Below are 17558 nucleotides of genomic sequence, written 5' to 3' on the forward strand. Positions count from 1 at the left end.
GAAATTGCCAGTCTTGTTACTATTTGTAGAGTTAGAGATCTGCATTAAGGCCTCAATATTATATTCTTTATTTTTTTAATAACATGTTATCAGCAATTTTTGTGGTTGGTAATATTTAGATTAATGTCAGTGATGTAAATGACAAGGGTTAAGACCCCTTGTGGTATGACAGCATTTTTCCCAGTCATTTCTTTCATTTGTTAAAGGGTCCTCGTAACCATTCTTTTGTCCTTTCTACCATGTACCTGTTTGTTGCTTCTTGGTCTTTCATTTGGTACTTTGGCTATTAAAACAATGGTCTTTGGTAATGTTGCAATTACCATTTCTAAAAAAAATGAGCAGGTTCATTAGGCAGGGTTTGTTTTTAGCAAACAGTTTTACAAAAAAAAAAAAAAATTCCATTCCTTCAGGACCTTGCAGATGTTAGGTCAAACTAATTGACAGTAATCTGTTTTGCCCCTTTCAAACAATGATGGTTTTAATATAGGTAAAATATTTCAGAATATCTGAAGTTTGGCAGACAAATCATTTAAGAGCTTTGATTAAATTTAAGTTACCAAAGACTTTGTGAAAACCATGTTGTATAGATGCTTCAGTGTCACTTTTCTAATGTTTTGTAAATTTAACAATGATCTTTAGTTAATTTAATCATAATTTGTACAAAGCTTAGGTGTTGCATAGCTTTAAATTCTTTCAAATATAAAAACTAAAATATTGACTGAAGTTTCTTCCACTTCAATATTTCAGACTAATTTGCAATGTGTTAGTTTATGTAAATTGAATAGGTAGTCCACTTTTACATCTTTTCAATGCATTTTGCATGCACCTATGTAACAAGTTACAAATAGGTGTAAATTTTACAAAGTATTTATTTTCAAAGTAAAAAAATTTCACATGTTTAAACATTGCATCAATAGTAGTAAACAATAATTTCCAGCATAATTTCAGGATAAAGTATATAAAGTAGTTTCATTAAAATTGGTTTATTTAATAAGTTTTACATATAGTATTTATAACATCTAATATTTATTACTGTTTCAGGTTGTGGGCCAGATGCTCCTAGATGAACAGAAGATCCAAAAGGCCAAGACAACTCCAGAGAATCACCTGTAAAACAACAATAAACATTAAACAGGGACACTACTTTTATTATCACCAATGCTTAATAATAAGTCCAAAAAATCCTAACATCCTATCTTTTAAGATAGGCTCAGCAAGGCCTATCCCTTCCTCTGATTACAGTGCAGAGCTTGTTCCCTGAATGGGAACATTACATCCACCACTTTAGTGCCCTCAACACATTGTACATATGCTTTACTCAAAGCACTGTACAATGCATGCCAGGCACTAAAGTTTTAGATGCATCCACCCATTCAGCAAACAAGCCCTGTGAGAATTAACAATGTAACCATTGTTAAGGGTCCCTAAGCAAATCTAGTCCATCTATTAGATGGGTAGTAGAGCAAAGCTCTGAAAAAGCCATGCCAGGAAAATCTGCAAGACTGCCTGGTCCCCTTTTATGAAATGGGGTAGGATCAGTACAAACTGCATCAATCCCTGTGGGTTGTAACAGTAGGACATGGTTACACACCTATAAATGGACTAGATAAGAGAATTAAGATTAGGTCATTGATATAGCTAAAACATCAAATTCAAACTCACCCACTTTTGTAGATTTCCTTTTGCAGAGTAAAGGAGCCTCACTCCAAGCCAGTCCATGCATCATAATCACTTTCACCTGAAAAAATATTTCAACAAATTTCAGATTTAAAGCCAATCTTGCTTTACTTTTCAAATTAGCATTCAGTACTTTACAAATTCAGATGGAAAAAATTTCTTTAAGGAATTTACCTTTCCTACATATTCTAGTAGTAAAGATCTAATTTAGCAATATAAATATATATGGAATCAATTTGCCAAGTTTCAGTAAATGTCATTTGAGAAACTATCCAAAACTGCACTTCAATGGCAATTTACATTTATCTTTAGCCAATGCTATATTGTTGAAGTTAATACTATTTTTTTTACTTTTATGCAAATCTATTCAGATTAACCTTTACTACAACTCACCTGATTCTGTTTAACTCTTCCAACTGACAGGGACTTCTGGACTTTCCAAACCACATTCTGGAAAACTATATAAATTTAAAACCAAGCTAAAGTAAACATTGAATATTTTTTTTACTTTCAAGGGAAAAATACCATCACTTAGAACAAAACTTTTCCTGCCATTAACTTTGACTCATGATTACCCTTAACAGTGTTATACATTTATAGATTAAAGCGTATTTAACAAACATTTAATGTTAACTAAACAAGATTTATATTTCATTAAAATTATTAATAAAACACCCTCAACTATGCTGTTTAAGATCTAATGCCCCACATTGCAATTTTCACAATTTCAACATACCATTCTATTAAATACATTCCTGAAAGGACTAAACTTGCACATATTGTACCCACTAGCCTAAGCCTAGACTTCCATACCCTAATATTTAATAGGTTTTTAGCAATTAACTTCTACCCTCTAATTCCAATGTACACAACACTACTTACTGTAGATCTGCAAGTATTTTCCTGCAGCTCTTTGTTGCCAGGACCTTCCACAACCTGTCATGTGAACAGTAAATATTACTAAAAAGTTATATGCATAGCGATGTTATTTTGTTCATACCTGAACCACCAGTTTAACAGTTGCTGTTTTAAATGGCACATTAAGTATCTTGTTGTCCCATCTTAATTACAAACAAAGCTATAGTCATTTCAAGTCAACATCCTATACAAATTTTATTTTCCAACAACTTTAGTCATGAACATTTTTCTGGAACATTGCAAACAAACTTTAATTTAAGAACCATGTATAACATTTGAATAAAAGCAATACAAAACATATATACAATTTATTCTTTTGCAACCACTGCTTACTACTAGGACAAATTTATTCTGTTGAATTATGTACCAAGCTTTTTAGTCTGAAAATTCATAACCCAACTATACTACCAAGACAATGTGATTTTACTAAATTTAGTAATTTTCTCCCCCCCCCCCTTTCCAACTGTTCAGTGTCAAAAGGGAGGGGGGGGGGGGTGTCCATTTACTGTACCACTTACATTTTAGTGTGGGCTTCATCCACTTAGCTGGAACATTTGTGCCAGCTGCTGGTAGGGGAGGCATACCATGTGCCAATTCAGGAAGCTTTCCACGTTCCTCACTGCATGTCAGCTCAGGACCTCACTACCATGTTGGGAGGCAGTTGAAGACTAACCAATCAACATCCCAGGCTGGAGAGCAGTGCCACCTCGGGGAGAATTTACCACCTGCAAAAAATTTAATACTCTTAACAATCTACAACATCTATCTCATCTTTACCTAGCCTCCAAACCTTACATTTGTCAGCATTAAACTGCATCTGGTAGTTTTAACCATTTCAAAACTATATAGGGCATCGGTATTTTTTATTTGCCAATTCGGCAACTATTGCAGTCTAAACCATAATCTTGCGAATAACCGAGGTCCAAGGAGAGCTTTTAGGCACTACTTACAACACTTCCTCCAACTTAACCCCATTTATACTAATTTCCTTTGGTATAGCCATGACCTAATCAACTTCAGTCAGCATTCCCAATGATCCGAGCCCCTATCAATTTTGCGCCACTATCAAAATCTCTGATGAAGTCAAGGTACACAAAATCACAAACCTTATCACCATTTCCTCAACTATGCAACCTAATCCATGAACATTTAGTAATAAAACTATGCGATTCATGTATCTAGTCATGTTTCTCAAAAAGTAGAGAAATGGCACTTGCCATGTTAGATTCTAGTAACTTTCCTCACAATAGACTAAGCTAATTGGTCACTAACTTAAGCGTTAAAGTTAACTCAAACTTTTCCTTTAAAACTTGCTATATTAGGAACTTTCCACGACCGGCCTTTACCAGACATAATTAAATAGGGTAAAAACTGTATATTAAATGCAGTAAAACTACGGTAAATTCAATATGATAAACTTGCATTCTTTAAGCAAGTAGTAAGTGAACTAAACTAAATGTTAAGCACCTTGGCAAACCACTTCGTTCTATTCAATTTCTTTATTTAATCACTTTGTCCGGCTAGAATTTTTAGATTAGATTAAAGGAACACCCTCCCTGGTAACGGCTGATCTAGTTAACCAAATACAAATATTTAGGTAAAATACTTTCATAAAACCCGTCTACTTCCCCCACCAGTAGACTTGTTCAGCTAAAGGCATAATGTAATGTTCCACTTTAGTAAATAAACACTTAAAAAAACACTACCCCATCTGTGTAGTTACCGGTTACCTGACATTCTACGCTTAAAATAACCCATCTATTCCCCATAGTTGTTCGATATAACTTACCTCTCACCCGCTGGTCGAGTACACAGCAGTATATATCCTCCTCCATCACTCACCGCGTCGATACTATTTCACTCGTTCCGCAAATTGCCTCAAATCACCTGCGTTGTCCATAAACATAGAAGAGCAACTGACCGTAACACCCGTATAGAGATCATCATATAACGTGGGAACATTAGTAGTACTGCTGTCAAAACATAGATGGCGCCAGGACAAACGGTAATTCCTCCAGGAACATTCGGGTGGCCTCCATGGGCCTTTAGGGACGACCAGGAGGCCTTTTGGGCCTCCAGGGGGACCTCCACGCACCTCCACAGATATCCAGGGAGCCTCCCTCCCGGAGATATTGCATATCTCTTACCTAATTTGTATTATGAAATATGACATGATAGTGCGTTACAGACTTCAGTTAGGAAATAATTGGACTTGTAATGTGATTACTGATCCATCTGTATCCCAGTCATTTTACTATGTTAATTTTATGTAATTTATTCTTAAGCTTAATAACATTATTTAAATGTGCTAAATTTCCATTTATATATATATATATATATATATATATATATATATATATATATATATATATATATATATATATATATATATATATATATATATATATATATATTATGTTTCCAAATTTCTGATGATATACAACATATTGTGGTTTATAATTAAGTTCTTATTAATAGTGATCCTGCATCAAAATTAACAATGTTCAAATTCGGTTTTGTATGTTAAAATTAACTACATTTTTATGTTAATTTCTTTCTGTAAATAATGATGATAAAGTGCAATAAAGGTATGATTGAGACAATGTTAAATCGTTAAATCCTAAATATATCTTGAGTCTTATACTTGAAATATTAAATGAACATATAGTGTGTAGTGTAGTGTTTCAATTATTATTAAGAGGGAAGGGTTGGGGGTAATGGTTCATATGTCCACATTCGAATGCCCCTCTTCCCAGGACTGGGGGTGCGGGAGTGTACAATAAACTATACCCACCTCCGGCAGCAGCTTGTCGAAGGCGGAAGTGGAGTCTAGGCCGTTTGTCATGAAAATTATAGTGTGATGGCTCTTATTTTTATTATGGGTACATAATAAGATTATGCCTTTATTCTTAATTTATATTACAATTCTGGTAAAATACACTTCTTGATGAGTATGGAGTACAAATGAACTCATTTTGTACCCTATACTCACAGGATGAGTATAGGGTACACAATAAACTACCACTCACATCATGGGTATGGGTTGCACAAGAAACTATCGGAGAGCAGAGTATGGAAAGCAAAGTAAACAAAGATTCACACGATGAGAAAGGGTTCCACAATGTCCTATGACTCACAGGATGAGTATGAGGTGCATAATAAATTACCATTCATAGGATGAGTATGGGTTTCACAATAAACTAAAGGTAACAGGATGAGCATGGGTTGCACAAACTATTGGTAACAGGATGGGTATGGGTTGCACAATAAATTACTGTGCTAGGATGAGTGTGAGTAGGATATATATATAAACATATTGTGGTTTATAATTAAGTTCTTAATAGTGATCCTATCCTGCATCATAATTTACATAATATATATATATATATATATATATATATATATATATATATATATATATATATATATATATATATATATATATATATATATATATATATATATATATATATATGTCGTACCTAATAGCCAGAACGCACTTCTCAGCCTACTATTCAAGGCCCGATTTGCCTAATAAGCCAAGTTTTCATGAATTAATGTTTTTTCGTCTACCTAACCTACCTAACCTAACCTAACCTAGCATTTTTTGGCTACCTAACCTAACCTTACCTATAAATATAGGTTAGGTTAGGTTAGGTAGGGTTGGTTAGGTTCGGTTATATATCTACGTTAATTTTAACTCCAATAAAAAAAAATTGACCTCATACATAGAGAAAAGGGTTGCTTTATCATTTCATAAGAAAAAAATTATAGTAAATATATTAATTCAGGAAAACTTGGCTTATTAGGCAAATCGGGCCTTGAATAGTAGGCTGAGAAGTGAGTTCTGGCTACTAGGTACGACATATATATATATATATATATATATATATATATATATATATATATATATATATATATATATATATATATGTATATATATATAATTAGGAAGTAATGTTTATTTGGGTAAGTTGTCAGCTTATATGAACTAATAGCTAGTGTGGCTTGTATATGGGGTACATCCGGTGTCTTACCCTCGACGGTACCCTCCTTACCCTTATCCGCGGCGGTACCTTTATGGTCAGGAAGCCACGGATATTTACAATGGGGCTCGGTCAGTCAATATGATTCCTTTGACATCACTAAACTAACTCTTATGTATTCTGTTCTCGTATTGACAATTTGAATGACATCAAGAATATTTTGAATATCTTCTGATATAGATGGTGCTGTAGTTGATTGTTGTTCATGACAAGTCCAATGGGTCATTAGCATCGCTCAGATTAGTGGGAAGAAATTCTTGCTGCAACAATGTGTGTTCTCAGAGCTAACTAGGGTAACTAAAATACTTATTTCCTAAATAAATACTTTAATTGTAAATATTTGAAAATATATGGTATGTATCAGAATTTCTGACGATATAAAACATATTGTGGTTTATAATTAAGTTCTTAATAGTGATCCTATCCTGCATCATAATTTACATAATATCTACTTCTGTTTTGTGTATTAAAATGACTACTTTTTATATTAATTTCTTTCTGTAAATGATGATGATGATGATAAAGTTCAGTAAATGTAAGTAAGAACATAAGAATGAAGGTAACTGCAAAAGACTTATTGGCCCATACGAGGCAGCTCCTCGTATGGAGCTGCCTTTGATAAGTAATTACCAAAGAAGGCACCAAGCCGGGAAGGCTGTGTAGCACAATCAAATAAGTCAACTGCTCCTGAAGAGGACGGTATTACTTACAGTTTACTGAGATTAGTCTCACAAGTACCAGGTAATCCACTTTTAGTGTTGTACAGAATGAGTTTAAGTGAAGGAGTATTACCTGATGATTGGACAGTGTCATTGTTCCCATCCCCAAAGCACACTCAGATAATTATAGACCCATATCTCTAACATAATTTTGTCTATTAGCACAGTTTTCGGCGTGAATGCATTTTGGTTCTACAAGGTAGCCAACTCCATCAAAATATTAAATATGTACCCAACTCAATTAACGATTAATCAACCAATTACTCCATGGGATAACTTGGATCTAGCAGTTGATTTTGTAAATGCACCCAAGAAAGATAATGTACACTCTACATTATTAAAACAGTTAACACTGTGAAGCATCACTGAAAGTACTCAGAATATGGGTAACGATGTGTATCAGTGGTATACCGACGGTTCTGTAGAAGAAGGTGGACGATGTACCGGATGTGCATGTAATATATTTGAACAATCTTCTCTCTTACATACATGAATGAAGCGCTATGCTAAACTGTGTAATTACTATTTGAGTACTGGAACACTTGATGATATATTGAACTTGTACCCTAGATTGACGATGTAACGTATCAATTATACAATGAATGTATGTGATGTAACTCTATAACCTGAGCTTGTAAAAGCACCTTAATCACCTTCAGTGATTAAGTGCTTAATTGCACACTAGTTTCTCTATCAGTTATCTCACCTTGTCAGAGTAAAAGAGACAAATATATGTGTATGTATGTGTTCAGAATTCAATTTCACCTTTGTAAATGCACGTTAATGACACTATGTAAAAGACACATCGAACACTTTATGTAGGGCATACGTAAATCTGTGTATTTATGTATTTACGTATGTAGCTTAGCCTAGCATTTTAAAAACACTACAATCACCTTATGTGGTTGATTGTTCAATAAATCCCTGAACTATATGTTTAACAAATCTCTAACCCTATCAATGGAGTTAGTTTAGTTCTTATATTATGCACCCTATACCCATCTTGTGGGCGGTAGTGGAAAGGGTTAGAGTCCATGGCGGACTGAAGAAAATGTATATATGATGGTTAGCATTGTTAATGTGTGGCCACGTCTGTGGTAGAAAATAATACAAAAAAATCAAATAAAGGTATTATTGAAACTTTATACGAAAACATTAAATCCTAAATATATCTTTAATATTATACTTGAAATATGGTATACTTTGCTCTCTCCATCGTACTTCTGCACCTGCTGGCAAGTGGTTCGGTGCAGTGTGCAGGTGATGTTCATTACTGGGTGAGCTGGCAAGTGGTGCTCACCTGCCAGCTCACCCAACGAAAATTTGGTTTTTAATACACTTACACATTTATTGGGTCTTTCCTTCACCTTCATTCAAGCACTAGGGTATTACAGTAAGTGTTTTAATTATAATATTTATTAACGTTATTATTTTTAATTTTTATTATTATTAGTATTATTATTAACAGGAGAGGATCGAGTGTGTGTGTGTGGGGGGGGGGGGGAAATGGTACACATGTCCACATCCCAATGGCCGCCCTTCCAGGACTGGGGGTGCGGGGGTGTACAATAAACTATACCCACATCCGGCGGCAGCTTGTCGAAGGCCGAAGTGTAGCCTAGAGAATTTGTCATGATAATTAGTGATGACTCTTATTTTGATTATGGGTCTGTAATCCAGTTAAGCTTTTATTCTTAATTTATATTACAATGCTGGTAAAATACACTTCTTGATGATGAGTATGGAGTACAAATGAACTCATTGTGTACCCAAGTTCAAGTTCAAGTATGTTTATTGAGATAAGCAATAAATAAATCTCAAAGGGATAGAGTAGCTTAGGCTATTTCAACCCCCCTCTAATTCAAGTCCCTCAAGGGGCGCACAAATACTGTGACTACAAATAGACAAATAACATTACAAGAATCCAAACAAGAATTGTGAACCCTATACTCACAGGATGAATATAGGGTACACAATAAACTACCACTCACATCATGGGTATGGGTTGCACAAGAAACTATCGCGCAGAGGATGAATATGGAGAGCAAAGTAAACAAAGATTCACACGATGAGAAAGGGTTTCGCAATGTCCTATGACTCACAGAATGAGTATTAGCTGCACAATAAACTACAGGTCACAGGATAAGTATGGGTTGCACAATAAATTACAGGTCACAGGATGGGTATGGGCTGCACAAACTACCGGTAACAGGATGAGTATGGGATGCACAATAAATTACGGGTCACAGGATGAGTATGGGTTGCACAAACTACTGGTAACAAGATGAGTATGGGATGCACAATAAATTACCGCACAGAGGATGAGTATAGGGTGCACAAACTGGTTGGGTAAATGGAAATGGTTGGGTACATTTCCTTTCACCTAATGCGACTATTCATGTGTCCGGACACCGGCGATTGTGTGGTATTGGCTATTTATTTAACCATAACTTTGCATTCATTTAATAATTATATTAAGATATGTTTTCCTTGAAATGTAGTTACATTATCGTCTACATGGCTTTATTCTGACATAAAGACCTATGGCGTTACTTTGCATATATGCAAAGTAATTATAAAATTGATTGGCTTGTGTGGAGGCCTTCACACTCCCTGAGCGAGCCATCAAGTAACTATAAAAAGGCATATATCTTAACTTTCAATTCAGTTATATTTATGCCAAAGTATTAACATGCAGCTTATATTTATGTCTTTATGATGACATAGAAAACTTCGTTTATTACAATATCTAGATTAAATTAACATTGATCTTCGGAAGGTCATAGTTCCCATATCGGTAAGGAGAGCGTCGGCCATGAAGCCTTGTTTAAAGTATGAATATTTTTCCTCTCTAATAAGGTATAATCTCTGTGATGGATTCACAAAAACTATTTTATATCTGCCTTTCTGATAACATATACAAATATAATCTTTATTTGTGAATATTTGTTAATTAAGCAATATATCAGAGGGCGTGTAGGGTTCGGTGTTCAATGAACGAAAAGGACTGAATCACTGTGTACAGGAGGCTGATATGGCAGCAAACACTCTCCTGGCGACCATATTTCTTGGATAAGTCGCTCCACACAATTGTCGCTTGGACCGTCGACTTCCTATGGCGTCACCTCTCACATATTTACGTCTCATTTCGTTATGAAATTAGATTATTTCAGAGAAAAAATAGGTTTGATCATGTTCTACGTGTAGCACCAACATTATAGTAAGTAAATATACCATATTTCTTCATTACTTACGTAATGCTAATACGTTTTGGGTAGTTTTGGCCTGATTTGGGTGATTGGGGTCCATAGAATTACCCAAATCGGCCCAAAACTACACAAATCGTCCTAGCATTACGTAAGTAATGAAGAAATATGGTATATATACTTACTATAATGTTGGTGCTACACGTAGAACATGATCAAACCTATTTTTACTCTGAAATAATCTAATTTCATAACGAAATGAGACGCAAATATGTGAGAGGTGACGCCATAGGAAGTCGACGGTCCAAGCGACAATTTTGTGGAGCGAATTATCCAAGATATATGGTCGCCTGGAAAGTGTTTGCTGCCATAACAGCCTCCTGTACACAGTGATCCAGTCGTCGCATTTCATGACTCAAATTGTCGCAAATTTAATTGGTGATATTAAAAAGTAGAATGTGTATTTATAATAATATCTTTCATAAACAGCCACTAAATCTTTAATATTTATTAAACAAAACGTGTCTGGAAGTTAAATCAACTCCACAGGACAATAAATTTGTTATATAGATACTAGCGTTATTCGTTGGTATGCGTTAGCAATTTAAACTGCTCATGTCCTTTTCGTTCATTGAACACCGAACCCTACACGCCCTCTGATATATTACTTAATTAACAAATATTCACAAATAAAGATTATATTTGTATATGTTATCAGAAAGGCAGATATAAAATAGTTTTTGTGAATCCATCACAGAGATTATACCTTATTAGAGAGGAAAAATATTGATACTTTAAACAAGGCTTCATGGCCGACGCTCTCCTTACCGATATGGGAACTACGACCTTCCGAAGATCAATGTTAATTTAATCTAGATATTGTAATAAACGAAGTTTTCTATGTCATCATAAAGACATAAATATAAGCTGCATGTTAATACTTTGGCATAAATATAACTGAAGTGAAAGTGAAGATATATGCCTTTTTATAGTTACTTATGGCTCGCTCAGGGAGTGTGAAGGCCTGCACACAAGCCAATCAATTTTATAATTAATTTGCATATATGCAAAGTAACGTCATAGGTCTTTATGTCAGAATAAAGACAGATGTAGGCGATAATGTAACTACATTTCAAGGAAAACATATCTTAATATAATTATTAAATGAAAGTAAAGTTATGGTTAAATAAATAACCAATACCACACAATCGCCGGTGTCCGGACACATGAATAGTCGCATTAGGTGAAAGGAAATGTACCCAACCATTTCCATTTACCCAACCAGTTTGTGCACCCTATACTCATCCTCTGTGCGGTAATTTATTGTGCACCCCATACTCATCTTGTTACCAGTAGTTTGTGCAACCCATACTCATCCTGTGACCCGTAATTTATTGTGCATCCCATACTCATCCTGTTACCGGTAGTTTGTGCAGCCCATACCCATCCTGTGACCTGTAATTTATTGTGCAACCCATACTTATCCTGTGACCTGTAGTTTATTGTGCAGCTAATACTCATCCTGTGAGTCATAGGACATTGCGCAACCCTTTCTCATCGTGTGAATCTTTGTTTACTTTGCTCTCCATATTCATCCTCTGCGCGATAGTTTCTTGTGCAACCCATACCCATGATGTGAGTGGTAGTTTATTGTGTACCCTATACTCATCCTGTGAGTATAGGGTACACAATTCTTGTTTGGATTCTTGTAATGTTCTTTGTCTATTTGTACTCACAGCATTTGTGCGCCCCTTGAGGGACTTGAATTAGAGGGGGGTTGAAATAGCCTAAGCTACTCTATCCCTTTGAGATGTATTTATTACTTATCTCAATAAACATACTTGAACTTGAACTTGGGTACACAATGAGTTCATTTGTACTCCATACTCATCATCAAGAAGTGTATTTTACCAGCATTGTAATATAAATTAAGAATAAAAGCTTAACTGGATTACGGACCCATAATCAAAATAAGAGCCATCACTAATTATCATGACAAATTATCTAGGCTCCACTTCCGCCTTCGACAAGCTGCTGCCGGAGGTGGGTATAGTTTATTGTACACCCCCGCACCTCCAGTCCTGGAAGGGCGGGCATTGGGATGTGGACATGTGAACCATTACCCTCCCCCCCCCCACACACACACTCCTTTCCTGTTAATAATAATACTAATAATAATAAAAATTAAAAATAATAACGTTAATAAATATTATAATTAAAACACTTACTGTAATACCCTAGTGCTTGAATGAAGGTGAAGGAAAGACCCAATAAATGTGTAAGTGTATTAAAAACCAAATTTTCGTTGGGTGAGCTGGCAGGTGAGCACCACCTGCCAGCTCACCCAGTAATGAACATCACCTGCACACTGCACCGCACCACTTGCCAGCAGGTGCAGAAGTACGATGGAGAGAGCAAAGTATACAATATTTCAAGTATAATATTAAAGATATATTTAGGATTTAATGTTTTCCTATAAAGTTTCAATAATACCTTTATTTGATTTTTTGTATTATTTTCTACCATAGACGTGGCCACACATTAACAATGCTAACCAGCATATATACATTTTCTTCTGTCCGCCATGGACTCTGTAACCCTTTCCACTATCGCCCACAAGATGGGTATGGGGTGCATAATATATGAACTAAACTAACTAACTAACTCCATGGATAGGGTTAGAGATTTGTTAAACATATAGTTCAGGGATTTATTGAACAATCAACCACAGAAGGTGATTGTAGTGCTTTTAAAATGCTAGGCTAAGCTACATACGTAAATACATAAATACACAGATTTACGTATGCCCTACATAAAGTGTTCGATGTGTCTTTTACATAGTGTCATTAACGTGCATTTACAAAGGTGAAATGGAATTCTGATCAGCTTCCACATATACTTTATACACATACATATATACACACAGACATATGCGTACATATACATATATACACACATACATACACATATATTTGTCTCTTTTACTCTGACAAGGTGAGATAACTGATAGAGAAACTAGTGTGCAATTAAGCACTTAATCACTGAAGGTGATTAAGGTGCTTTCACAAGCTCAGGTTATAGAGTTACATCACATACATTCATTGTATAATTGATACGTTACATGATCAATCTAGGGTACAAGTCCAATATATCATCAAGTGTTCCAGTACTCAAATAGTAATTTCACAGTTCAGCATACCTTAGCCCAGGAGGGCGAAAGTCAGTCAGTATGGGACATTCTACAATATAATGTTCAAGGGAGTGCATATTTTCTCTTTCACAAAGTTGACACATTGTGTACTCGACATTTGGGTTTTGAGAAAGCTGCCAGATACGTCTATATCCCAAGCGTATTCAGGACCTAGATTCAGGAAGCTCTGTGTATTTCTTCGTAAGTGGGTTTGCTACGAAGGTTCCTAAGTGCGCCCTAAGAAGATGCTTAGGTGCGATTCAATAAGGTATACTTAGGAAGAAAATTGTTGGTTCACCTGCGTGCCGATAGAGGTCACTACTGTGTTTCGTTTGGCCAATCAGAGAGCAGCAACATTCTTCATATTGAAGATTTAGCGCTGGCTTATCGGAGCTCTACTGCCGCCTATTTACGTCAAATTTTCTTATAAAATTAGTATATTTCGAAGTAAAACAATGTTTTTTCAACTTCTACAGCCAGCACCGACATTGTAGTAAACAAATATGTTACATTTGTTGTTTACCTACGTAATTCTAAGAGATACTGTGTAGCTGTCCTTGTTGCTCGGAAGATGCGCTGACAATTATTGTATATATTTACTGAATTTACCCAAGGGCCACTAACTATCTAGTGGCCTCGAAGAGGACAGAAAGCCGGCGGCTTGTTAAAGGGCCCGCCAATTGTCTTAATGATATTTTTTAGCTGGAATTTGGCATTTACGGCTTTAGCGGGTAGGCGGTTCCATGGGTTTATAGCCCTCTTGGTGGAAAAAAAACATCTGTTTTCAGTCCTACTTGAGAGAACATACTCTCCAACACTATATCTGTGATTGTCCTGTTATCAGTGACTTCATACCAAATGGTATGAGGTATTTTGAGCTCTGTAATTACTTCATACACTCAGGAATATTGGAAGATATTCTTGTGCTGCACCCAGATTTTGCCAGTGGAGGCTAATAGATCAGCATTAAGTATTTTGTTCTCTCCTAATTCCATGTATGACTGGCCATCCTGTGAGGTGAGGATGTTGGGTGAGCTGGTAGCTGGTTTTTGATCTACACTGTGTGGTCCTTTATACAGAATAGGAAAGCAGCACATTGCTGTGTATACCTAAACATGTTTAAAAATACATTGTTTGAGAGGAGTTTTGTAGAAACTGGTAAGAGTAATTATAATATAATGTTTCCATGATTCAGTGCTTACCTCTTGTGAAAATTGCTTAGAGTTGTTTAGTCAGAGTTGATTTGTTTTTTGTATTGAGGCTGGTATTTTCTAAATTGATTCCATGTACAGTATGTCTAACCATCCTGTGAGATGGGAGTATTAGATAAACTTATAGCTAGTTTTTTATCTACACTGTGTAATATTCCATATAGAATAGGGTAGCAGCACATTGCTGTGTATACCTAATCTTCTTAATAAAAAAAATCAGTAATAAAGATTTTAAATTATAGTTTGTATTATTACAAATACAGTACTGTATTATCCTTATTAAATCATGTTGACCATGGATCATTAAGATCTCATGTTGATATGTAATACAAATCATATTTCTTTTGAACTGCTAATCCATGCTAATCATTCATTAAATTGTGCATTATGTCTCAATTTTTCACTTCCTTGGATATACTGTACAGTACAAAAAGATAGGATAAAAATAAACCAGTAATATTTCTTTCATTATATTTTTCATTTAAATAACTGCATCAATATTTTTACAGCTGACAGGATTTGTTTTACCATACAGGTGCATTATTTTTTTTTTTTTTTTTTTTTTTTTTTTGAGATATATACAAGAGTTGTTACATTCTTGTACAGCCACTAGTACGCGTAGCGTTTCGGGCAAGTCCTTAATCCTATGGTCCCTGGAATACGATCCCCTGCCGCGAAGAATCGTTTTTTCATCCAAGTACACATTTTACTGTTGCGTTAAACAGAGGCTACAGTTAAGGAATTGCGCCCAGTAAATCCTCCCCGGCCAGGATACGAACCCATGACATAGCGCTCGCGGAACGCCAGGCGAGTGTCTTACCACTACACCACGGAGACTGCCGTGGAGATTATTTATTTGTTAAAAAAAAATTTGGTTTATTGTTACACACAATGGTGCTACATAGCCTTCCCAGCTTGGTGCCTTCTTTTAATACTTACTGATTAAAAAATAAATAATAAATACATTTTATTCAGGAAAAGTACATACAGTTGATTTACAAACATAATGTTGGATTTATAGACAGAGCTAGTACATACAATACCTAAAGCCACTAATACTCATAGCATTTCGGGCAAGGTGTGGGGGGAAAAAACACAGACAAACTTAGTAATCGGGATTAGGTATAAATTGTGTTGAAAGAAGGAATAAAAAATACAAAAAGGGGGGTTAGCATAGCATAACTCAGCAATTGCACATGTTGGTGAACAGCGTTGTTTAAAAAATAGCAAGACATGGGTTGACATTTAGGAGGTAAGTTAGGTTACATGGAGTTAATTAGGCAGTACTTGGTTTAACTCTTAAACTGGTTGAGAGAGGTACAGCCTTTGACATGATTCGGGAGGTCATTCCACATTCTGGGTCCCTTGATTTGTAGAGCACTTCTAGTTTGGTTACACACAGCCAAATTGAGTAACAGGAAGAGGTCTTGGACACAAATTTGTTCCATGCTAAATGTAGAGGAATCAGCTGAGTATTCCTCAAATAAAATAAGTTGCCTCAGCTTATAAGGTAAATAAAATAAGCATTTCTCAAATAAGTAGCTGCCTCACCTCACTGCCTTACTGCTACATAGCCTTCCCGGCATGGTGCCTTCTTTTGATAATTACTTGTTCCACACCCAAATTGTATAACAGGAAGAGGTTTTGGACCCCTACTTCCCTCTCTCTTTTTTAATAATCTACAGTATATAGTCATAATTATAGCTTTAAGTATTCAATGAATAAAGTTTGTGACATTTTTACCCTTCTCCTTACCTAACATCATTTGTGCAGCATATTTTTATTTTATGTCTCACCCAGATTTAATTTCAAAATAAAACCAAACTAAATAAATTAGAAATGGGTATGTATAGCTAAGGTACACCCTTACTACTAGGTGAACAGGGGCATTTGGTGATAATAAATGATCCCATCAGGCAGGGCTCATCACCTTCTCTCATATTTCATGTTCACCAGTGTTTATTTACTTAATAACTACTGGTATAATATCTTGCTATTATAAAACTAATTCTACTATCATCAAACACATATTTACTTCAAGTTTCAAGCAGAGAATGCATATATAACTAACACGAAGGATTCCTCTTCACTAGATTCACCAGCTATAATATTTTGGTCATGTTCCAATATCATAAATCGATCCCAGTGTTATGTAGTAGAGAAAAAATGACTTATATCCAGTTTACGTAAAGCTACGAGTGGTCGAAACCACACTTAAATCCCGGAATGAACTTACGAAGATTTTTCCACTTAGGGTAGCTCTTTGAATACGGACGTAGCCGCCACGAAGGCGCTAAGAAGGAATTCGCTCTTAGCTAAGAGGAAAAACCTTCGTAAGTACCTTCCTAAATCCGGCCCACGGCCACTATAACATCACATTGCTGGGTTCTTGTTCCATTAATCCTGTATGTGAATGTCTCCGCACGACATCTATCATAATATTTAATGCTACAACTTTCAAGTCTTTGTGAATTTGTTAGGTCGGTGAGATTTTCATTAGATGTTTGCTTAAGTATTCTCTTTGTCACTGCTAATGAAACACCCATATCAATTTCTACCACTGGTTTTCTACAGGCTGTCTTTGCAAGCAT

At 35.4% G+C, this 17558-nt stretch overlaps 1 protein-coding gene and 1 long non-coding RNA gene across 8 annotated transcripts in view; one reads left to right on the plus strand and one right to left on the minus strand.

The window, feature by feature from the left end:
• The window catches only part of LOC138354273 (uncharacterized), a 164392-nt gene extending 163254 nt beyond the window's left edge, over positions 1–1138 (plus strand). For both annotated transcript variants that reach the window (XR_011223517.1, XR_011223518.1), the window contains one exon: positions 1042–1138. This is a non-coding gene — a long non-coding RNA (uncharacterized lncRNA). The remainder of the gene's footprint in view (positions 1–1041) is intronic.
• On the minus strand, positions 968–10660 carry LOC138354271 (uncharacterized). Of its 6 annotated transcripts, none has more exons than XR_011223514.1 (6): positions 4385–4894; positions 3114–3320; positions 2560–2613; positions 2071–2127; positions 1663–1738; positions 968–1107 (listed from the first exon to the last, which is right to left on the minus strand). XR_011223514.1 is itself a non-coding variant. In XM_069308230.1 (6 exons), exons 2-6 carry the CDS (start codon positions 3175–3177, stop codon positions 998–1000), a joined length of 369 nt encoding a protein of 122 aa, XP_069164331.1. In that variant the 5' UTR covers positions 3178–3320; positions 10615–10660; the 3' UTR covers positions 968–997. The 6 variants fall into 6 exon arrangements, 4 of the variants coding, with proteins under 4 accessions (XP_069164331.1, XP_069164332.1, XP_069164333.1 ...); XM_069308230.1 differs by lacking the exon at positions 4385–4894 and adding an exon at positions 10615–10660 and having other exon boundaries at positions 2071–2135; XM_069308231.1 differs by lacking the exon at positions 4385–4894 and adding an exon at positions 9352–9665 and having other exon boundaries at positions 2071–2135.
• Positions 10661–17558: the final 6898 nt, after the last annotated feature.

This window comes from Procambarus clarkii, chromosome 62 (assembly GCF_040958095.1).
Source record: "Procambarus clarkii isolate CNS0578487 chromosome 62, FALCON_Pclarkii_2.0, whole genome shotgun sequence".
NCBI lineage: Eukaryota > Metazoa > Arthropoda > Malacostraca > Decapoda > Cambaridae > Procambarus > Procambarus clarkii.

Coding starts and splice junctions, on each gene's coding strand:
- LOC138354271 (XM_069308230.1), bottom strand. CDS start 3,177: ATGCCTCCCCTACCAGCAGCTGGCACAAATGTTCCAGCTAAGTGGATG. Junction 1,739..2,070: donor GAAGAGTTAAACAGAATCAG/GTGAGTTGTAGT, acceptor ATATTTTTTCAG/GTGAAAGTGATTATGATGCA. Junction 1,108..1,662: donor AAGGAAATCTACAAAAGTGG/GTGAGTTTGAAT, acceptor GTTGTTTTACAG/GTGATTCTCTGGAGTTGTCT.